This window comes from Dromiciops gliroides, chromosome 3, assembly GCF_019393635.1.
Source record: "Dromiciops gliroides isolate mDroGli1 chromosome 3, mDroGli1.pri, whole genome shotgun sequence".
In the NCBI taxonomy this organism is placed as follows: Eukaryota; Metazoa; Chordata; class Mammalia; order Microbiotheria; family Microbiotheriidae; genus Dromiciops; species Dromiciops gliroides.
In genome coordinates this window covers 475041898-475066555 of record NC_057863.1, presented here as the reverse complement: position 1 = coordinate 475066555, position 24658 = coordinate 475041898, and the positions used below count along the sequence as shown (strand labels likewise).

At 37.7% G+C, this 24658-nt stretch overlaps 2 protein-coding genes across 2 annotated transcripts in view; both read left to right on the top strand.

The window, feature by feature from the left end:
* Nucleotides 1-24658, top strand: part of PDS5B (PDS5 cohesin associated factor B) — a 171207-nt gene that overhangs the window by 54375 nt on the left and 92174 nt on the right. Inside the window, 3 exon segments of the mRNA XM_043995123.1 lie at nucleotides 4669-4820; nucleotides 5233-5346; nucleotides 23674-23755. Coding sequence (XP_043851058.1) covers nucleotides 4669-4820; nucleotides 5233-5346; nucleotides 23674-23755 — 348 coding nt within the window.
* Nucleotides 19792-19973, top strand: LOC122748989 (ATP synthase membrane subunit K, mitochondrial-like). The gene has a single exon (XM_043995122.1). The coding sequence runs from the start codon at nucleotides 19800-19802 to the stop codon at nucleotides 19971-19973; it is 174 nt and encodes a 57-aa protein (XP_043851057.1). The 5' UTR covers nucleotides 19792-19799.

Below are 24658 nucleotides of genomic sequence, written 5' to 3'. Positions count from 1 at the left end.
CATAGAAGATGATGAAAAATTTGTTGGAAACTATGGCCCAATATTAAAAAATTCAAGAAGACTAAGGCTTGGAAACTACTCCAAAGCTTTATATCTATCACAAAGAGAATTAGAAGACACTGAACATAGTGAGCTCTGAACAAGATTAAAAAAGATGAAATTGAAATTGAAATTTCTGGTTCCCAATAAAGAAGTTATTAAAATCACTTGATTGTGTATATTGATGATGATGATGATAACAACTAGCTTTTACATGGTGCTTTAAGGTTTTTCAGAGTACTTTACAAATATTATTTTATTTGATCCTCACAACAACTCTGAAACTTGGGTGCTGTTATTATGCCCATTTTACAGATTAGGAAAATGAGGCAGCCAGAGACTTGCCCAGGATCACAAGGCTTCTAAATGTCTGTGGCCATATTTGAGCTGAAATCTCCTGACTTCAGGTTCAGTGTTCTGACCACTGTACCATTTAGCTACTACCAGATTACTATAACCAGATCACTAATTTGTTAAAACAAGTGTAAAATTCAACACCAAACTAGAAGATTCAAAATGAAAAGATGTGATACTGAGATATTTCAGTAGTTTCAACTGAAAGTATTTTTAAAAATCTGTTGATGCTGAAAAATGGGAACTGGATAAAGGGGGAAAAAACACAAGAATAAAGAGATTCTTATAGTTTTCTATAAATATTTAATGCCATCACCCAAAAAAGGAGGCCAAAACAATCCACAAATCAACTTATCCAGGAAATACATAACCTCCTAATTGGACAGACTTAGTAGCCAATGTCAGAATTGGTTTAAAATATAAACTCATTTGCAAATGGCTGTTTTGAGATATGGTGGTTCCCCAATTGATAGTCAAAGGATATCAGGCAGTTTTCTGATGAAGAAATCTAAAACAATTTATAGTGTGAAAAAAGTGCTCTAAATCATTATTGATTAGAGATGTAAATTAAAACAACCTTGAGATATAATTTTATACCTATCATATTGGCTAAAATGATAAAATTGCAAAGTGACAAATGATGGAGGGGATGTGGAAAAATTGGGACCTTAATTCATTGTTGATGGATCTGTGTACTGATCCAACCATTTTGGAGAGTGATTTGGAATTATGCTGAGTTAGTAAGCTGCCTCTACCCTTTGACACAGCAATACCACTATAAGGTCTGTTTCCCAATATGATTAGGGAAAAAGGAAAATATTTATAGCAGGTCAATTTGTGATGGCAAAGAACTGGAAATTGCAGGGATGTCTGTTAATTGGGAAATGGCTAAAGACATGGTGGTATGTGTTTGTGATGGAATAGTATTCTGCTATGAGAAACCTTAAGCTTGATGATTTAAAAAAAGCATGGAGAGACCTGCCCAAAATAATGAAGAATGGAATTAGCATAACCAAGAGAACATTATATAAGAGTAACAGCAGTATTGTTTTAAGAACAGCTTTGAGCAACCAAGTCATTCTATCACAAATACCCAAATGAACTGCAAAGATCCTATGAAGGAAGATGCTGTTTGCATCCAGAGAAAGAACTGATTTGGGGGGGGGGGGGGGAGAAAGTTACAGTATAACTTTGTATATTTGAAAGGAATAGCAAGTTGTACATAATGGATCTTCACTTTCAGGTACAATCTTCTGTTTTTTCTATTCGACTTTGTTATGGAAATACTTATTTTATTTCTTAAGTTCAGAATAAAAATACTAAAAAATGTTTGCTAAGTTCATAATAAAAAATTTTAAAAATAAAAAACAAAAAGAAAATGGTGGAATGTTGTGATCAGTGTCATTACATATGCTTTGGACAGGTAATGAAGATGAACAGTGACTAGGAGGAAGAACATAGCCTGGGCTGTAATTAGGGAATTCCATGAATCTTTTACTAGTCTCAGGTTCCTCTGTGAAAGTTATTAATTTTTTGTTGACATGGGTTTTTTTTTTTGTTTTTTGTTTTTGTTTTTTGCAGGGCAATGAGGGTTAAGTGACTTGCCCAGGGTCACACAGCTAGTAAGTGTCAAGTGTCCGAGGCTGGATTTGAACTCAGGTCTTCCTGAATCCAAAGCCAGTGCTTTATCCACTGTGCCACCTAGCTGCCCCCAGTTATTAATTTTTTAAACACCAGTATTTTCTTAGTTCTTGCTTTATGAATGCGAATCACGGAAAACACCACAGTTTCTAAAGAATCAAACTCTGGTTTGCTAAAATGCAGTGGAGACCCAGTTAATGGTTGTAATAGACAGTAACATGATTATCAGTGCCAACTTGAACATAAAAAGTGGTATAAAATATATTTCAGAAAACTTATAATTCCATTTTGGTTCAATTTTTAAAATACTGTTTATTGTGCAAGTCATTGTGCTGAAGATACAAAGAAAAAAGGAAAAATCCACTTGAACCCCAAGGAATTTATATTGTACTGAGGGATGTAACATGCACAAACAAGTGAAAAGGGAATAACAAATAATTTTTAACTGATTAGAGTTTTAATAACAAAGGGGGAAAGAAAGGAGGGAAGAGCAAAGATGTTATGTAGAAACAGTTACTGAAGATATTATTAGAAAGAATCTTGAGATTGTTTGGGACAGAAGTCAAGAATTAGTACATTGAAGAGATGGGAGATCCTTTGTATTTAGGCATGGAGGTGGGAAATAAAATATCCCATATAAGCAACCACTAACAATCCAATTTGTTTGCAACAGTGTTTAAAGGGGAGTAAATATAAAAGAGAACTAGGAAGGTTGGTAGGAGCTATACACAGTGGCAAGGTTAGATGTTTGCATTTTATTTTAGAAGCATTAAGTTGCCACTGAAGTTTTTTGAGTTGGGATATCTCATGGTCAAATTCGTCTTAGAGAAATACCAATTTGGTAGTTTGTGTGAGGAACATTTTGGAAACATAAGCGAATGGAAATAGGGAGGCCAATTTGGAAATTGTTGCCATAGTCCAAGACCTGAAAAGAAGATGGATTAGTTTTGATTTCAGCATTTAGCACAGTGCCTGCCACATAGCAGGTGCTTAATAAGTGTTTTATTGTTGTGGTGGTTGTTGTTGATGATGATGATGATTTATTTGGTAAAGCCAATGAACCCACTTCCCTAAAGTCCTTTGTAACCTGGAGGAAGTTACTTATCTTCTTGGGCTTGAATTTTCTCTTCTCCAAAATTGGGGGATTAGACTGGTTGGTTTTTAAGATTCCTTGCAGTACAAAAATCCTGTCCTCTCCATTATGGTACCTCCTAATGGAATTCATGTGATCCCTGGGTGTTCATAAAGATTATGTCATGGGAATTTTAATTGTGGACAGTTCTGTTCCATCAAGGAAACACCCTGTGTTTCTTGATGAAACTAAGTGGGGAATGTAAAGAATTAACCCCATCTTTTGGCTAGAATTTAAAAGGGGGGGGGATGTAAAGAAATCCTCTAGGTTAGTCAACTCCTAGCTGGCTCGCCAAAACTGTAGGGGCCAAATTTTAATTGGGGAGTGTGTTAGCTAGGCGGCTCACTGCAATATTGCGGCAAGGAAGGAGACCAACAGCCTGCCTCAAAAACAGAACAGGGTTTATTAACAAGAATGAACTTAAAAACACAAGCAAGATCGGTAGAATTAAGGAAAGGAAAAAAATGGGGGAAGAGAAATGATACAACCTGAATAACACCACCGCCCAGGGATCAGCTGAGAACACACAGCTATGTCCTGTCACTTTCCAGCTTCAAGCTAGAATGGCAAAACTCCTCCCTTCTCCTTCCCAGCAGACCCCAGGCTGATGACACACAGCCCCAAGCCAGTTGGCTGGCAGCCTTGACTGACAGTCACATGACTGCCCTCACTAGGCTTCCAGTCATTATAATTTTGCCAGGCCCATGGCAACAGCTACAACCAGTGGGTGGAGCACCGTGCAATTGCAGAGGCATAGCGCTTGAGCCCCAGGCCAGTGTACCACTGGGGTTTTAAAAATTCTAGCCAAAAGATGGGCTCATAAAAGCCTCAAATAACAATTAGTTATTTACAATTCCATCCAGTTTGGAAAGATTTCATTTGTGTTTCGAAGGGTGGGTGTTTTAAGGATCAATGAAACTAAATTTAGAAACTTTCTTCATTGAGAAGTTAGCTGCTAGGTGACAATATTTTTCTGTCAATAGAAATGCATTTAAGCTATCTCCTAGGGCTTGTGATGCATTGGTGGGGAGTTATTTATACTATTGAAATTACAGATGTTTTTGAAGTATTAAGGAATTGAACTTTTGTACTTAAGCTACTTTTAATTGTCAGGAAAATAAAAAGTTATAGATTATGCTTTGTTTTACAAAGCAATTCTCTTTTATTATATGTCCCTTTATTTGCATTCTTAATTTTTGCATCTTTAAATTATGGTACATATTCAGAAACTTAAATGCTTTCTCCCCCCTTAAAAATATTAAAATTTAGATATAAATTTGTGACACTTTTCATATGGGAGTGTTTTCTTATGTAGAGAACATATTTGTAAATGTATTTGTTATTTAGCAAGTTTATGTGTAGTATCTTTTCTTAGAGGAATTTATACATTAGAAGATGCTTTTTTAATATAGTGAAAAAAAGATAATTTAAAAATGACTTCTAAACTTATTTAATAAAAATGACATCTTTAAAATAAGAGTATATGTGTATTTTTTTTTAAGTGGCGAGTAAGAAAAGAAGCTATGATGGGACTTGCCCAAATTTACAAGAAATATTCATTACAGTCAGAGGCCGGAAAGGAAGCTGCAAAACAAATTTCATGGATCAAGGACAAATTGCTACATATATATTATCAAAACAGTATTGATGACCGGTAGGTTTGAACCATTGGAGCATAATCAGTTTTCTTTTCTGATTAACTATAGAGATACTTTCAAAGTGACTATGGAGTTTAATTTCACATGAAAAAGAAATCACATGTACTTGTGTATAAATTTGTTTATTTTTTAATTTTTAGAGAGAGAAAATCAAAACCAATTAAACAAGTCCATGTTCTATGATATTTTAATTTTAAGTTCCAAACTTTCCAAAACATGTCTTTGTTAAGGGGTAACTGGAAACAAATATGAAATGGCTTTCATAATTCCTTTGCTTTTATTTATAACATTTCATATCTATCTTCTACCTTTTTTTTTCCTTCTACTACCTTTTAAAAACACCATGTACAAAATAACGTGACCATTGCTTTTTTGTCAATAAAATTTTTTCTCAATATTCCCTTACAGGTTGCTTGTTGAACGTATCTTTGCTCAGTACATGGTTCCTCACAATTTGGAAACTACAGAACGAATGAAATGCTTATATTACCTGTATGCTACATTGGACTTAAATGCTGTGAAGTAGGTTTCCTATGACATTCATGTTAGTCTTTATCTTTGGCAGTGTAATCACATTTGATAAGAGGAACATAAGGAACAAAAATATTTTAGTTGGGAAATTCAAATTAAGTTAAATGAGCATTTATAGGCAGCTGGGTTATACAGTGGATAGTCTCAGACACTTGAGAGCTTTGTGCAAGTCACTTGACTTTTGTCTCCCCCGGTTTCCTCAAATGCAAAATGGGAATAAGAGGAATAATAATAATAACACCACCACCACCAACAACAACACCTGTTTCCCAGGGTTGTAGTGAAGATCAAATGAAATCGAGCTTATAAAGCACTTTGCAAGCCCTAAAGTTCTGTGTAAATGCTAGCTATTGTTGCTGTTTTTGTGGTTGTTATAACCACAGTGTTGTCAGGAACTGTTCATCAAAGAGAAAAATTAAAACAGTTCTTGCCCTCAAGAAGCTTATGATCTACTGTGGTTAGGGAAAATATTTGCATAGATAAGTGAAGGCAAAATTTTTACAAAGCAGTTTTGAGGTACGAGGAGGATGACATGCTAAACAATTGGGGGAATCAAGAACAGCCGTGTATTAAAAGTGGCATCTGAGCTAAGCCTTGAAATGGAGTTAGAGATTCCAAGACAAAGAGATGAGGGGGGAGAGCATTCCATAGACTGTGCTAAAAGTACAAAATCATTCTGAAATTAGAAGTTGGAGCCAGATATAATATGCTTTTTAAAGTCAGAAGAGGAATTTACACTTTATCTCAGAACTACTCGAGTTTTTTGACCAGTAGATGACTGAGTTCAGACTTGTGCTTTAAAAATATCAGTACTGCAGTTGTGTGGAGGATGGATTCTAGTGAGAGACAGTAGAGGTCCCAGTTCATGGGCTGATGGCCAGATGTGTTGAGGGAGATAACTGGTGACCAGCACTTAACACAGTGCCTGTTGGTACATAATGAATGCTTGTCAATTCCATTATATCTGGAGTGTGAGTAAAAAATAGGGGCACATAGGAGAGAGGTTGTGGAGGTAGAGTAAGACAGCAATTTATTAGCTATTGAGACAGGGAGGAGAGGAATGCTGAGTGAGGGGAAAGGGAATTGTTGAAGATAACTGCAAAGTTGAAAACTAGCATCATTAAAAGGATGATGATGCCATTCACAGAAATAAGAAAGTTATTAGGAAGGATGCATTTGGGGAGAAATATAATGAATTTGGTTTTGGACTTGATGATTTTGAGGTGCCTATTGGAATACTGGTAGAGCTGTCTAGTAGGTAGATATTTGGTGATGTAGAACTGGAACTAAGGAGAAAGAATAGGGCTGTACATGTATATAGAGAGATAAGAAGTTGCCTGGTGTAATTAAGCTTGTGGGAGCTAATCAAATCACCAAGAGAAAGAGCCCTTAGAGGTACACTAGGTATTCTGACATCAGTGAAGATCTAGAAAAGGACACTGAGGAATGGTCACACTGGTTGGAAGAAACCAAGAGAGGGCAATATCCTATAAACTCAGGGAAGGAAAAAGTATCTAGGAGAGAGGATGGTCAACAATGTGAAATATTTCAGAGATGTCAAGAAATTGTTTCCCCAGTTAGACCGATCTTCAAAGCAATGAGTATTATTTGCCTTTCTTTGTATCTTTAGGGCTTGGCACAGTACCTGTCACATAGTAGGTGCTTATTGAATGGTTGTTGGCTTGATTGAAGAATAATTCCTGAGAGAATAGTATTAGATTCAGTATTTTAGAAATCATTGGTAACCTTGTAGAGTATTGGGAAACCATATTGTTATGAGTTATGAAGTGGATGGGAGGTGAGGAAGTAGAGGTAATAGGTATAGATGTATATGTAATTATAGGTGATTTTTTTTCTAGATGATAGCTTCTCGGATGAGAAGGCCTAGTGAAGTTTGTTTTTGTTTTGTTTTGGTGGGGAGAGGGAAACCTGGGTATGTTTGTAGGTATCATTAAAAAAAACCTAACTGGTGAATAAATTTATCTATTCCTCAGCAAATCTTCACTTTTCTCCTGTCTTTTACTTTAACAAAGGCAAAAAGCTTTTAGTATATTTGGAAATGTTAAGAAAGAAAAAACAAAACCCCAGTTACAAATATGTATAGTCAAACAAAACAAATTCCAGCATTGGTCAAATCCAAGTAAAATGTCTTGCTTCAGCATTGGCCACATCCAGACAAAATATATTTCTGTCAGAATTGGGTTGGCATGTTACAATATCAGTCTTTTGGAATCATGGTTGTTATTGTGTTGAACAGAGTTCCTAAAATTTTCAAAGTTCTTTGTCTTCCCAATATTGTAGTTATTGTATAAATTGTTCTGTTTCTGCTCCCTTCACTTTGCCTTGGTTCTTTTTTGTGCTCAGGTTTTTGTGGAACTATCCCTTCCATTGTTTGCTTATAGCAAAATAGTATTCTATCACATTTATCTGTCCTGATTTGTTTAGCCATTCCCTGAATGATGGGTACCACTCAATTTCCAGTTCTTTGCTATTGCAGAGAGAGTTGCTATAAATATTTTTGTACATATGGGCCATTTTGCTTTTTCTTTGATCTTTTTCTGGTATATGTCTAGTAGTATATAGTTTTACCGGGACAGAGAGTATATGCAGTTTAATAATTTATTGGACATGCATAATTCCAAATTGCTTTCCAGTATGGTTGGACTAGATCCCAATTCTACCAAAAATGCATTAATGTACCAATTTTCTTAAAACCCCTTCGTTTGTCATTGTCTTTTTTTTTTTTTTAATTTTGGTCAGTTTTCCCGACCTGATGTGTGTGAAGTAGAACTTGAGTTGTTTTAGTGTGTGTTTCTCTTACTGATTTTTAAATATTAGCAGAAATTACTTTAGTCAGATTGCTTTTGCTTCCCTCCTTCTCTTTTTTTAAATTAAATTTTACTTTCACTTTCAAATTCTCTTTCTGTTCTTCCTCTCCCAAAGTCATTGAGAAGATAAAAAAACCCCAAACCTATTACAAATATGGACAGTCATGCAAAATGTACACTTGAACTAGCCATGCTTGTTTTTTCATATGCACTTTGTTTTTGTTTTTTTTTGTTTTTGTGGGGCAATGGGGCTTAAGTGACTTGCCTAGGGGTCACACAGCTAGTAAGTGTCAAGTGTCTGAGGCCAGATTTGAACTCAGGTCCTCCTGAATCCAGGGCCGGTGCCTCATCCACTGTGCCACCTAGCTGCTCCTTCATACGCACTTTGAGTCCACCATCTCTCTATCCAGAGGTGGAGATTATGTTTTATCATGAGTTATTTGCATTTGTGATTTGTCATTATGTTGATCAGAGTTGCTAAGTCTTTCAAAGTTCATTATCTTTACGGTTATTGTTGTTATTGTATAAATTGTGCTCCTGGTTCTGCTCACTTCACTTTGTATCAGTTCATACAAGTCTTCCCAGGTTTTTATGAAACCATCTTCTTCATGATTTCTTATAACAATAATATTCTATAATTTTTATATACCATAATTTTTTTAGCTATTCCTCAAAAGAATTCCTCAGTTTCCAGTTCTTTGCCACCATAAAAAGAACTGCTATAAATATTTTTGTATATATATGTTCTTTTCTTCTTTCTTTGATCTTTTTAGAGACCTAGTAGCAATAGACCTGGTAGCTGTATTGCTGAGTCAGAGGATATACACAGTTTAATAGCTTTGAGGATATAGTTCCAAGTTGCTTTCCAGATCATTTGGGCCAGTTCACAGATCCACCAAAAGTGCCTTAATGTGCGGTTTTCTTGTATCCCCTCCAGCACATCATTTTCATTTTTTGTCACCTTAGCCAATCTGATGGATGTGAGGTGGTATCTCAGTTATTTTATGCTTCTCTAATTATTAATGATTGAGATAATTTTTATGTGGCTATTGATAGCTTGCATTTTTCCTCCTAAGAAAACCGTACATTTGTATATCTTTTGACCATTTATTTATTGGGTAATTTATTTATCCTTATAAATTTTAATCAGTCCTCTCTATATCTTAAAAAGGGGTCTTTTTGGGAAAAATTTGCTGCAATGATTTTAATCTTTTCCCTGCTTCTCCTAATTTTGCTGAATTGTTTTTTTTTGTTTGTTTGCAGAATTTTTTAAATTTAATAAAATTCACCCATTTTGTTTGGTGATCCTCTTTATCTCTTGTTTGGTCATGCATTCTTCACACATACACACAGATATGACATGATAGTTTCTTTATCCTCTACTTTCTTACTCTTTATTTCTAAGGCATTTACCTGTTTGAAGCTTATTTTGTTTTGTTGAGATGTTGGTCTGTATCTAGTTTCTACTAGATTATTTTCCAGTTTTCCAAACATTGCTTTCCAGTTAGTAGTCACTCCATCATTCTGGTTAGTTGACTTTATATCTTCCCTAAAATATGGTACAAATACCTGAACACAATATTTAATGAATGATTTCATTAGACTAGTGTAAAATGGAACTAACAGCATCTCCCTCTTTCTGGACATTTTGTTTTTATTAATGTAGGTCTTGGAGAAAAATACAGTCATTTTGACACCAATAGTGTTCTTCTACCAATGCTCTATGTAGCTAAACATCATGAGGCATCATCACAGTCCCTGTAGTTTCAAAATTTTGTCACACCGTTGAATTGTAAAGATTCATGGTCAGGCTGTATCATTGCTAAAGATTGTTTTCATGCAAGATGTGATGTAAATGTAATGTATGATTGAAAAAATAGAAGGACTTGACAGTATCATGAGATAAAGGGATAACAGCCTGATTGCTGAACTAGTACCCACAGAATATTAAAAGACCCAGGAGATAGACTCTGGTGGATTAAATATATCCTCTCTGAAGGATCTATGGAAGCACATCGGCAAGAATTGCACAGAATATGAAGCTAAAGATAGTTTGCAATTTGTACCTTTGAGGAGTGTACTTGGATAAAGATTGTGTTGTCTTTATTAAAGGATTGTAAAGATCACAGCGCTTTCTTGGCTATTGTGTCACGCTTTTGAGCCTACAATTATTTTTCTCATGCACCAGTGTAATCATGCTTCCTTTATCCTGTACTTGTACAGGTTCTTATACAACTATATGTCTTTACATATATCCACGTTTAATGTTTTAGAGCATGTTGCGGTAGATGTAGAACTGGTATTGGAATAAAGTAATCCTGGGTTTAAGTTGTGCTTCTGAGACTTCTTGCTGTGGGCTATATAAGGATGAGCAGTTTCAGTTGTATGATGAGGTCAGAAAGAAGCTTGATTGCTTAAGTTAGGAAAAGAATAAGAGGAAAGGAAGTGGAGATATACTGATTGCAGTCAGCCTTTTTAAGGAGTTTAGTCATGAAAAGGAGAGCTATAGGATGATAGCTAGCAGGGCTGCATGGATCATGTGAGATTTAAAATTGGATATTAGATCATAAATCTCCCCTACTTAACCCTTCCCTTAATTCATCTCCCAGACTAGTAAATGGAAGAAGCTTCTGGTTTTCTAGATAGAGCCTTTATTGTATATAAGGTGTTGTTGATTAGAAGGATAGGAAAACAGAAATACAGTACAAATCGTCTTAAATCTAGGCTGTCTATATTCCTTATAAAAACTCACCAAACCGATTTAGGCCACCTTTGGAGTGAGTCAGACCGTCTGTGCCGCGCCGCCCGGAGTCCCGCCAAGCCGGCAAAAAAAAAAAGGCTACTCCCGTTCTCTCCACCCCGGAAGTCAAAAAAACCCGGCAGGCAGTCTGACATGCGCAGCAGGCGCACTGTACCTGGCAGGCAGTCTGACATGCGCAGCAGGCGGACTGTACCCGGCAGGCAGTCTGACATGCGCAGCAGGCAGACTGTTCATCTCCTCCCCAAAAGGGTGGTCCTTGAAAAACTGGCGTCTTTCACTTATCCTAACCGACTGTTAAAAACTTTCATATTTTACCACATTTCCCCCCTTTGCTTCCTCAAGAAACGGAATGTTTCCTTGATGGAACAGTAAAAAGAATATAATAACTTTTGCTGACTAATAATATGCGAACAACAATACAGAAAAGGAAGAGAGGAAAGTTTTGTCCAGAGGGGCGATTTTTTTTTTTTCCTCATGAACCGACGCTTTGACATTAGTCTTGCAAAGGGAGAGCCTCTGCAGAGAGTACATGTTACAGATAGTATATAACAGAAAGGAGATAGTAAAAGCTAATAAAGCAAAACAGTTCATATAAAGTCTCTGAGTTCTCTTGTCTTCTTGAAGTGGTAAGATGTCATCAGGAGGAAACTGGATTCTGGTCTGGAAAACTGGATTCTGGACTCTGGTCTGGAAAGCTGGATTATCTTCTTTAACTGTTTGAATTGCTGTATTTTTAAAACCTTAGCATAGCATTGTCAATGATCAAATTAATAAATTCCATTACATTCCCTCCTTTATATGGTTAGACTTGTAATAGAGGGTTGAGGTAGTTATGCAATGTGTAACACTTTTTACCACCATGTGTCTGGATCAAAGCCAAATTTAGTATGTGTTCATGACACCTGAAAATGTTATGGAAAGGTTATCATACCATATCTCATGGTTCTGAGACAGCCAGTGATTGTGCTAGGCCACAGGTGAATTCAACTGAGTGAGATAAAAAGATAAATAAGTTCAGTTAAATTAGGTTAAATTAGGAGGGAGAGAGGATGAATACTGGACTGTGCCTAGTAATTGTGCTCTACATAGTCACCATCATAAGCAAACCATGGACTTACGTATACCTGTCTCTCCTTTTGTTGCACATATATTCTCTCCAGGGCCTGCGTCAGAGTTCACAGCAAGTTAGTCTCTGAAATGATAAGTTTCCATATTTCTGAAATCTCATTAATTTCACCAAAGACAATATGATGGTAAAAATGTGTGCTATGCTGCATAACTGAGAATATATTAGTGATATATACAATAATTCCAAACCATACCCAGAGTATAATGACATATAAATAATAAACGAATGTAAATAGCTGATTATATTAGACATTGTTACATAATCTTCTTTTAGACATTATTACATAATCTTCTTTTAGCAAGTAGACCACATCATCTTATACATGAATTCTCTGGTATAACAGTAGCAGATACTTAAAGTGGTGATTAATTCATCAAAAAGAAATAAGACTTCAATTAGCAAGATTCAATATTCAATGTTTTCAGTGAGGTATCAAGCAATTTCTGGTACTTTTTAGTTAAACAGAACAACATACAAGAGAAAGGAGAAAAATAAATAAACAAAACAAAACTCATTAGAACTCATGGTTCTCTCAAAAAGAAAGAGTAAATAAAAAAAAAGAAGAATTCTGGTAGCTTCTGAGGCCCGATAGCCTCACCCACAGCATATACTTAAAATGTCTTTGAATAATCACTTAGTTTACAAAATTTAGTTTTAAAGAAAAGCAAAAGAAACAAAAGTAAAAAAAAAAAACCAAAGCAAAACCAAAAATAAAAAATAAAAAGCAAAAGATTCGCTAAGCACCCTTTTGTGCTCTTAAAGAACTTAAAGGTGCAGTCAATTCCAGGTCTTTTCAGTGCCTTTCAAAAGTCAAAACAAAAACAAAAAAACCCAAAAATTAATAAAATAAAAAAAAAAAATAGTTGAGGTAGGCCAGAAAACTAGGCCATGTACTTCAGTGCTTTTGCCTGTAGAAGGAAATGCTTGTTAAATTATAAGGTATTTAAGCTGCTAGAGTTTGGGGTATGCCACATTGTTTTAACTGGTTCCCCAATTCTCTGCATGCCAAAGTGGCAGGGGTTTCTGAATTGTCATTGATCTTTCTAATGCTGTCATAATGTTCTTTATGGTAGAAAATGTGGAGTTCTGTAGCATCAGTTTTGTCTGTGCCACTGATTTTCAATAAAGGCTGATTTAATTGATGAACCACAACATTCAGCTGATGCTGCTTAGCAAATGCTACAATTGTATCATTTCCTCCCCACTTTCCAAATTTCTTTAATTCATCAACATATTCTTCAAAAGGGGAGTCATTTACTATAAAAGACTCAAACTCTTGTCTATGATTAATCATATAAGAAGCAGCTTCTTGTCTGTGTCTGAGATGATTTCTACAGTGACCTTCTAGCTGGTCTGCTAAAGCCCTAAAAAGGCAATTTCCGTCTCCTGATACTTTACGAAGACTGAGTCCCAAAGCATTTAACTGATCAGTGGGATTCTTAAATGGGAACTTCCTGTTTCCTCTGAACTTTCTTTGCTCTTTAACAGTTGCTATCGTTAGGGTTTTTACCTCTTTAGCGTCTACCTCAGGTCTATCTGAAATCTCTTCACCTATGAATGGTGCAGGCTTTATATGAGAGCAATGAATCCATGAGTCTTTTTCACCAATTTTAATGGCGGTAGGAGTTGTCAATAATACCTGAAAAGGTCCTTCCCAGGCAGGTTGAGTTCCACTGGTTCTCTGAAAATTCTTTACATATATTTTATCTCCTGGGTTGAAGTTATGCAATGAAAAGTCTAATGGTCCTGCCTGGACCACAGCTCCTGCCTCATGGAGTTCACGTAGCCTGGTCTGTAATTCCTGTATATAGGAAGCAACAGAAGTATCACCTCCCACCAGTGATGTATAAACTGGGGAAAAAGTTTTAGCTTGGATAGGAGGGTGACCAAAAAGCATTTCATAAGGAGATATATGAAGTTCTCCTCTTGGTCTACTTCGTAGATAGAATAATGCCAATGGTAGAACATCAGGCCATTTCAAATGGGTTTCAGTACATAATTTGCCAATCATACTCTTAAGCTCTTTATTCATACGTTCGACTTGGCCTGAACTTTGTGGATGGTAGGGCGTGTGGAATTTTGGAGTCACTCCCAAGAAAGAGTAGATTTGGGATAAAATCGAATCAGTGAAATGTGTGCCTTTGTCAGAATCGATGCGGGCTGGTGGGCCAAAACGAGGTACTATCTCTTTAAGAAGAATTTTGGCAACAAAGGCAGCTGTGGCTCGGGGGCTGGGAAAGGCCTCCACCCACCGAGTGAGCTGATCAACTATAACAAGGCAAAATTTATAATGTCCTGCTTTTGGCATAGTAATATAATCAATTTGTAAGTGCTCAAAAGGTGTATATGCTAGAGGACGCCCTCCATAAGCTTTGACCTTAAAAGCATACTGATTATAAGACTGACATGTGGAGCAGCCCGAGCAGATTCGAGATGCTGTATTAGTCACACCTGGTGCTATCCAGGTTCTCTTAATAGAGTCTACAATGCCTTGTGTACCAAAATGGCCTTTTCTGTGAACAGAGAGGCATACCTGGTGGTAGAATTTCCGGGGAAGAAATGGCTTACCTTCCGGAGACACCCAGATGCCATTGATCTGTTTCGCCTTAAATTTCTTTTTCCACTTTTCTACTTCAGAATCGTCATAGGTTAGGTTGGAAGGAATATCCTCAGAAGGTGAAAGGTTAAATACATGTTCAGGAGCTTCTAATGCAGCAAGCTTGGCTGCAGAATCGGCTCGTGCATTTCCCTTTGAAACAGGATCACTATTCCCTGTGTGGGCAGGGCAATGTACAACGGCTAGGGAAGAAGGCAGTTTTAGGGCATCTAAGAGGTCCTTGATAAGGTCCCCATTGGCAATAGCCTTGCCCGAGGATGTTAGAAAGCCTCGTTGACGCCAAATCATACCAATAAAGTGGCATATGCCAAAGCCATATTTCGAGTCAGTAAAAATGGTGGCACTCTTATCTTTAGCTATATTACAGGCCTGTGTAAGAGCCACAAGTTCAGCAGCCTGTGCACTAAAATGGGAAGGCAGAGAAGCTGCCCAGAGGGTGTCATAATCAGAAACTACAGCAGCTCCAGTAAAACGGGTTCCCTCTCTCATAAATGAGGAACCATCTGTATAGAGGACAAGATCAGGATTTTCTAAAGGTGTATCAAAAAGATCATCACGGGGTTTTTCAGCCATATCAACTAAAGAAGCACAGTCATGCAACGGTTCCCCCGAGAATGGTAAGTTAGGGAGTAGTGTTGCTGGATTAAGAACTGTGCAGCGTTTTAAAGTGATATTCTCATTACCTAACAGGGTTATTTCATACTTAGCCAGCCTTTGATCTGAAAAGGCTTGTGTCCTGTGACGTAGTAAGAGAGCCTCCACTTCGTGAGGGCATTGCACAGTTAGAGGGTTACCTAGGACCAAATCAGAGGCTTTTTCTACCAAAAGCGCTGTGGCCGCCACTGCTCTAAGGCAAGGTGGCGCTCCAGCCGCTACAGGGTCCAGCTGAATTGAATAGTAGGCTATAGGACGTTGGTTAGGCCCCAGTGACTGAGTCAGGACTCCAGAAGCCACCCCCCTTTGTTCATGCACAAAGAGAGTGAAAGGCTTACTATAATCTGGCAGTCCTAGGGCAGGTGCTGATAACAAGGCCCGTTTTAATTCTTTTATGGCTGAGAGATGCTGGGGATCCAACTGTAAACTGTCTGGAACAGAACTTTTTGTAAGAGCTATGAGGGGTTTAGTAATTTCACCAAAAGAGGGTATCCATTGTCTACAGTACCCAGCTGCTCCCAGAATGGCTCTCAACTGCCTCTTAGTAGTGGGGGCAGAGAGTTGTTGAATGGCCTGGACTCTCTTAGAAGAGACAGAGCGAGTTCCAGCAGCCAAAATAAATCCTAAATATTCTACCTGGGGCAAACACCATTGTACCTTTGTCTTGGAAACCTTGTGTCCTCTCTTGTGCAGCTCCAGCAGTAAGTGACGGCTATCTTCCTGACAAATTTCAGCATTAGGAGAGGCCAAAAGTAAGTCATCTACATATTGTACTAGTGTGGAGCCCTTAAAGGTAATAGAGGCCAGATCCTGCTGTAAAATTTGGGAAAATAATGTGGGACTGTCTACAAATCCCTGTGGGAGTCTAGTCCAGGTCCACTGTCTATTTTTCCAGGTAAAAGCAAATAAATATTGGAAGTCCTCATGTACTGGTATGGAGAAAAAGGCAGAGCAAAGGTCTACCACTGTGAAACATGTAGATTCATAGGGAATTGAGGAAATTATCATAGCCGGATTTGCGACTATAGAATGTCTAGGAATAACATAATTATTAATCGCTCTAAGATCTTGCACAAAGCGATAAACAGGTTTACCATCTGGCCCAGGCTTGGGTTTTTTAACTGGCAAAATGGGAGTATTGCATGGAGAGTGATGACATGGAATAATAATACCCTGGCTTTTCAAAGCCTCAATTATAGGGGTGATCCCTTCTATTGCTTCCCTAGACAATGGATACTGTGGAATGGAGGGGGGTGGTCCCCCCTTAACTTTAAAGGTAACAGGCATGGCAGACTTAAGGAGCCCCACCTCATTAGGGGATGAGGCCCATAAAGACTCAGGAATGTCAGAGGGGATTTTGGATACCTCCCCTGCTGTTCCTTGAGCTTCTGTAAGTAAAATTGGTAATAAATGAACAGTATCCTCTGGCAATTGTAAGGAGACAGCCCCATCTGGAGCACAAGATATGGTTGCTCTAAGCTTGCAAAGGAGATCACGACCTAATAAATTTACAGGGGCATCAGGCATGAGTAAAAATGAATGTTCCACTGTTAAGGGCCCCATAGATACCATGCGAGGATTCAATTTTGCCACTCTCTGGCTCTTTCCTGAGACTCCCACTACATTCAAAAATCCTACAGGTCTACACCCAGCATCTGGTTTGCTTACTAATACTGATTTAGAGGCTCCTGTGTCTAGCAGACAATCATAATAAGTCTCCCCCACTTTTAAGGTGACATGTGGTTCATTACTCTGGGGAGGTGAATGGACTGGCACAAGTGCATTCAAAAAATCTGGATCTGGGAATATATGGCTTTCATTATCTATGTTCCATTCCTCCCCAAGACACCATCATTCCTGTGTCCTCTTCTGAGGGGGGTCTTGGTTACCATTATTCTGGTACTGCCTTTCTGTATTCCTCCAAAAAGATCTATTTCTATTTTGATTTCGCCTGTAATTAGAATTAGAATTTCTTCTCCAAGTCCTACATTCTCTCAATTCATGCCCCTCCTTACGACAGTAACAACACACCTTAGTGTCCTTGTTCCGGTGTCCACATGGCTGACTAGGAATCGCTGGTGCCAGAATGCTCTGTTTAGGGTGATCTGGATCTTCCTCACGTGAGTCAAAGACATAATTTGCAAGTTCCTTAATTCTATCTACTGAGAGATTTCTCCAGTCTGGACATTGTTTCAGAAAGTATCTGCGTATTTCTGGCAGTGAATTATAAACAAATGTGTTGAGAATGATACAGGAATCTCTTAAATCTACTGGATCCAATCTGGTGTACTGTCTAGCGGCCTCACAAAGTCTATCATAAAATCTGTTTGGTCTTTCATTAGCCTCCTGAGGTAGGCTTAAAAATTTCTGCCAGTTTTCCGGTTTTCTAGAGCAAGATTCCATTCCCTTCAGAAGTGTTTCTCTAGCATCTTTTAATCTTTGGAAATCCCTATCATCATTATAATTCCACTCTGGATCCTTTAGAGGCCATTCCACATCGGCCTTACCTTTCGCAACAAGGGCATTTCCTGCTGAGATAATATCTGTAATCTCAGTTGGGGACAGTAAAGTTTCCAAAAGGCAAGTAACATCAGCCCAACTGGGTTGATATGCATTAAATATAGTCCTTAACTGTGAAATTACAGTGTTTGGATTTTTCTCAAAACTAGGGATGATTGATTTCCATGCGCTCAAGTCACTTGGTCTAAAGGGGCTATATTTTCTGACTTGAATTGGCACTCCCTTCTTACTATGTTCTATAGCTTCCTGCAGAGGGAGTAGTTTCTGCTGATCTGATTCTGAACTTGGATCATCTCTAGTAGAAACAGCCATTTTGAGGTCTCTCTCCATATGTGAGAGTTTCCCCCACATCATAACAATGATAATAACAAAAACAATGATAATAACAAAAACAAAAAAAAAACAACAAAAAAAAATAAAATCCTTAGTCGTATGAACTATGGATGTGGTATTAAAAGGTATTTCAATTGCAGGCATAAAATTTCTACTTATATTAAACGTATTTTCCCAAAGATTCTCACGTATACTATTATACAAAAAACTTTTTGCTGCCTGAATGAGGAAAAAACCAATAATGTTATGAAGGACCATTGAATAAACTATTCCTCTAAGTCGGGATGTTATGCTGTCCCAATACATTCCGATGAGAAAAATCAAAGGGATGGTAGAATATTCGAGCATCTTGCCCTTTAAACTGGGCTGGCTTTTCTGTTTAAAGCAAGACTTTTAGAGGCTTAAAGTCTTTAAGGGAGATTAGACAAAGGGAAAGTCCGCGGGGGGGGGGGGGGGGGGGGGGTATTTGGAAAATCCACCGAATTAGCCGGCTTATGGCCAAACTAGGGAGGGTGGGAGGGTCCTTAAGGTCCCTTCGGGGTCGCCAAACTGTGAGATTTAAAATTGGATATTAGATCATAAATCTCCCCTACTTAACCCTTCCCTTAATTCATCTCCCAGACTAGTAAATGGAAGAAGCTTCTGGTTTTCTAGATAGAGCCTTTATTGTATATAAGGTGTTGTTGATTAGAAGGATAGGAAAACAGAAATACAGTACAAATCGTCTTAAATCTAGGCTGTCTATATTCCTTATAAAAACTCACCAAACCGATTTAGGCCACCTTTGGAGTGAGTCAGACCGTCTGTGCCGCGCCGCCCGGAGTCCCGCCAAGCCGGCAAAAAAAAAAAGGCTACTCCCGTTCTCTCCACCCCGGAAGTCAAAAAAACCCGGCAGGCAGTCTGACATGCGCAGCAGGCGCACTGTACCTGGCAGGCAGTCTGACATGCGCAGCAGGCGGACTGTACCCGGCAGGCAGTCTGACATGCGCAGCAGGCAGACTGTTCATCTCCTCCCCAAAAGGGTGGTCCTTGAAAAACTGGCGTCTTTCACTTATCCTAACCGACTGTTAAAAACTTTCATATTTTACCACAATCAAGTGAAAGGTTCTTCAGAATGAGGGAAGCATGGATATGTTTGGAGGCGGGGGGAAGCTCTTAATAAATAGGGAGAGAATGAAGATTAATGAGATAGTGGGGGTGATAGAGGAACAGTCTGCTAGTAAAGACAGAATGGAATTGGCTTGCCTTGGCAAGGAGAAGGGCCACCTCTTCATGTGAGACAGATGAAGGAGGAGAGGATGGCTGAAGACATTTAGTAGTGTGAGATGAGAGGAAAAAAGAATGCTTTTGGCAGATGGCTTTAATTTTTTCAGTAAAACGTGAAATATTCATTGCTCTTATATGACTACTAGTATCATAGAAGTAACATGGAAGGTCTGAGGAGAGATGAAAAGATTGAAAAAGATACCATATTGAGTGAGATAGTGAGTTGATTTAGATGTGAAAAATAATTTCCAGGCTCTTCCGGGTCAGGGTTGGGGGTGGTGGCAACAGACAGTGAAAGACAGTGGCTGCAGCAGATTCTATAGTCGGATTTCAATTATGGCAGGTCCAGAATCTGACAGTCAGTATCAATTCACTGGTTTTAAGAAATACTTCAATTCATACACCCTTAATGGCAGAAAGAATTATGTGCTGGCCACTTACAGAGGAATCGCATTGCTCATACTTTACTTTCAAGGCCTAAGAAAAACTCCAGCTGTGAAAGCAACATAAATGGAGTCCAGTGTGTGTGTGTGTGTGTGTGTGTGTGTGTATACTTTGTCCATCATCAAGTTCACTGGCTGGAAGACCTGCTGTCAAGTTAGCATGTGATCTATAGTTCTTGAAATAAAACATGAACTCAGAAAAAAAAAAAAAGAAAGAAAAATAATTTCCTTGCTGCAGTGAAGGCACAGTTAAGATTATGTAACAAATTTGTTGTCCCAGTCAGCATGGTTTTGTGATGTTTGCCAGCTAGATTTAGCAATGTATATTCCCATATAGAAGTGAAGGCTGGGGGCAGCTAGATGGCGCAGTGGATAGAGCACCAGCCCTGGAGTCAGGAGTACCTGAGTTCAAATCCAGGCTCAGACACTTAACACTTACTTACTAGCTGTGTGACCCTGGGCAAGTCACTTAACCCCAATTGCCTCACTTAACAAAACAACAACAACAACAAAAGATTACAAGGGAAAAAAAAAAGAAGTGAAGGCTGTTTGTTAATGGTGGGGGTCATTGAAGGTTTGAGACTAAGCAAAGACATGATCAGCACAGGATAAAGAGGCAAGAGTCTAGAGTATTGAAGATGGTGTGTAGTTAAACTGGTCAAATTATGAAAGAGAAAATGTAGTTGTAGGTGTGATGGCCCGGGAAAGAACTTAGAAGTAAAAAAAAAAAATTGATGGTTGCTGTGAGCTTGAAGATCAGAGTTGTGGGGTGTTTTTTTTTTTGTTTGTTTGTTTGTTTTGTTCTTAAAGCAATATTTTTTTTCCTGATAAAAGTATTTTATTATTTTCCAGTTACATTTGAACACTGGTCCTCCTGAATCCAGGGCCGGTGCTTTATTCACTGTGCCACCTAGTTGCTCCCTGTAAATCAGTTTTCTCTGATAGTTCCTAGTGTGGAAATTTATTTTGATTTGGGGAACCTACCTATAGGCTGAGATTAGAAAGCCTTAGGCCCTCAGGGTCTCTTCCCCTCCTCCTCAGCTTCAGCTGAGTCAAAAAGCCCCATGGGCCGGGTCAGACAGCTGGGGGGAAAAAAAAGCCCCCAGCTCCCTCCAACCTGAGCAGAGCTATCTGAAAGATCCCGGATAGTCTGTGCTGAGGCACGGGATGCTTGAGCATGCCCCCAGCTCCAGCCACAGCCCTGGCTGGCAGATTAGCTTGGTCTGTGGGGGCACAAGAAGCCCTGAGATTTGTGTATATATATATATGTGTGTGTGTGTGTATAGATATATATCTATCTATATCTATATGTATATGTATATAGATATATAGATATAACCTATATCAGATTACCTGCTGTCTAGGGGAAATTGTAAATTTTAAAAATTGTAAAATTTTTTAAAAAATTGGAAATTGTAAAGTTTGTATAAACAAAAGTTGAGAACTATCTTTACACGTAACGGAAAAAATAAAATACCTTATATGTAAAAAAAAAAAAAGTCCTGAGATTTGAGTGGAGAGAAGAAAAGGTATATATAGACCTGGGAGTTAGACTCAGGGAGGAGGCTGAGGAGATTAGAGGAGTTTGGGTCGGAAAAGGAGAGACGGGGCTGAGAAGGAACGGGGGCTGTCAAACGGAGGCTGACGAGATTAGAAAGGTTGGAGCGAGGTGGACTAGAGACAGGGCTACAAGGACGCAGGAGAAGACGAGAAGGACTAGGAGCAGGAAAAAAAGAGGCCGAAGGGCAGACTGATGGAGCAGACAGACAGACAGACAGAGACTAACCAGGAGGCAGCGGAGAGCACAGAAGCAAGACAGCGAGCTGGTCAGCACAGGGTACAGGTTGGAGAAAGTGAAGATTAAGAGGAATTAGAAGAAAATAGCTGAGCAAGTGAGTGCCCCGCAAAGCTAAGGCCCTTATTGTATTCAAAAAGTTTGAAGCGCAGCAGGTGGGAAAGAGAAGCAGTGGAAAGAGTCTGCAGGAAAGCAGTCAGGTTGCACATTTTATTTCCCTGTATTCTTAATTTAAATAGTATCTCATAAATAAACTCTGCTTTGATTATTTAGTTAAGAGGGCTTCTTAATACTTTGCTTATCAATTTGGGAGTGGAGCAGTGTGGTGGAACTTTATAAACGGCCCATATTAAATTAACAGCAGTCAGATAGCCAAACAGTCAAAAGTCCCAGAATTAGTCACCCCAGTCAGCTTTAGCCCCCAAATTAGCCTAGTCATCAAAAATATTTCACACTAGAATGTATTATATCTGTCATAAAGGGGGCTATTTGATATCTGAAATGTCCCGCAGGAATTTCTCAATCATATTTCTAAGTACCATGTTTTGCAACTTTTTTTTTTTTTGCGTGGGGCAATGGGGGTTTAGTGACTTGCCCAGGGTCACACAGACAGTGTCAAGTGTCTGAGGTCAAATTTGAACTCAGGTACACCTGAATCCAGGGCCAGTGCTTTAACCACTGTGCCATCTAGCTGCCCCCATATTTTGCAACTTTATGAGAAAAATAATTATATTTTTGAAATGATCAGACTTTGATTTTTTTTTTTTAGTCAAGGACAGTTTACAAGCAGTCACTAAAAAAAAAAGGATCTCAATATATACAATAGATCTGAATAAGAATATTTTCATTTATGTAATTATTTCCCCTAAGATTGATTAAATTTAGAGGTACTTCATTTGATAGTATATTGTTATATTTATAGTTTATCAGTGTTCCTGGGTTTTTAAATGTAGCTTATAATTTAAAGGATTCATTTAAAAATAGTAAATGATCCTTTTATAATGTAAAAAATTCCTATTTTTTATAATTTTCCTTTGCCCATATTTTAATATTCAGCCCTAACTATGTCTTCTAAATTCTTTCAAATTATACATACACCGTTACTGTTCAGTAATTTCAGTCTTGTCTGACTTTTCCTCACCCCATTTGGGGTTTTCTTAGGAAAGGTACGAGGCAAAAGTGGTTTGCCAGTTCCTTCTCCAACTCATTTTACAGATGAGGAACTGAGGTAAACAGGTTTAAGTGACTTGGCCAAGGTCATTGCATTTAGTTAAGTGTCTGAGGTCAGATTCAAACTCAGGAAGATGAGTCTTCCTGATTCCAGGCCAGGTACTCTATCCACTGCATCATTTAGCTTCCTCAGCTTTTCATGTACATGCTTGTGTATGTATACACACTTTATGTTTATATAGATATAGATATTTATACACATGAAAATTTTAGAAAAATGAGCCAAATGCTGGTAAAATGTTTTGTTTGACTTCTAATTCTAGGATTTTGCATTTGGTTAATTGAAGGATTTACCAGTTGTGTGATCTGTTTGTTTTGGTTTGATTTTTTTTTTTGGCACTATATTGTGATTTTCCACATCTACAAATTCTGATTTCTTCTTCAAGTTGATATTGCTATCTTTGTCCACAAATTATAGCCTTTGTAGCTTAATATGAAATTTCTTAATTTCACTGTCAGTACTTTATTATTTTAGCCACTGTTGGAATATTGTCTCAAGTAGTTGCTCATAATGTAGTAGCTCTCCTTTTTAGGAAAGTTGTATATGATTGATTAGCTAGAAATAGGCCATAGTTTAAAAAAAAAAAATCTTGGTGGTGGTAGTGACGAAATATGTAGATGTAAATTTAGAGTTATTAGGAATTATGAATGCTACATAATATTTAAAACATTTTAATATTGTCAGAATATTATTAAGGTAGTACTGTTTTGGGGTTTATATTTATCTCTTGATATTTTTCAGAGCATTGAATGAAATGTGGAAATGTCAAAACCTTCTCCGGCATCAAGTAAAGGATTTGTTAGATTTAATCAAACAACCCAAGGTAAGTGGGGTTTTTTTGGTTTTGGTTTTGGTTTTTGGTTGCTTAAAATATTTTTGGTGTTGGATTAGTGCATTTTTTTTTTTTTTTCAGTTTGAACATGGCATTGGGGATAGAGAGCCAGAGTTGCAGTTGGGAAGGCAAGCATGCATGTCTTGCTCATTTGAGGACCCTGGAAAGACCATTTAACCTTTCACTATTACAGACAGGTTTCTAAGATTATAAAATTGTAATTGAGGTATAGCTCTTTGTTAGTTGAGGGAGTCTAGACTTTACCACCAACAGCTCTCCCCTCAAAACACATATACGTACATATATAAAAATAACATGTACACACAGACACAGGAAAATTTGCTTACTATTTCTTGCTTGCTTCTCTGTGCATAGTGTAGTAATAGATATTTCTTGTAACATTGATAAGACATGTCTCTGAAGATTTTTACATTTTAAGGCACCAAAAAAGTCCAAACCATTTTTTAACATTTATTATTATTTTTTATTACACTTATTATTTATTGTTATTACATTTTTATTAGTAAGAAGCCATTTAAAAAGCAAATAGAATAGGAACTAGATATGTAATTTAATCGATATAGGAAACATCCTAATTAGGAACTTTCTCTATTAATGCAATTCACCATCTTCTCTGCAGTTTACAATCTCAAAGCATTGCCTCAGACACTGAGATGGTAAATGACTTACCCATAGTCATATAGCTGTTAGGTGTCAGTTGTGGGACTTGAACCCAGGGATCTTTCTGGCTTCAAGGCCAATTCTTCATTGACTATAATAGGCTGCCTCTCAGGTAATAATTAGGAGAAGATGGCATCTAATCATAAAGGATGAGTATCTTATGTTTGAAAATTATTGAGTTTTATGTCCTTTTAGATCCGGGACAGTTTTTTA

Coding starts and splice junctions, on each gene's coding strand:
- LOC122748989 (XM_043995122.1), top strand. CDS start 19,800: ATGGCAGGTCCAGAATCTGACAGTCAGTATCAATTCACTGGTTTTAAG.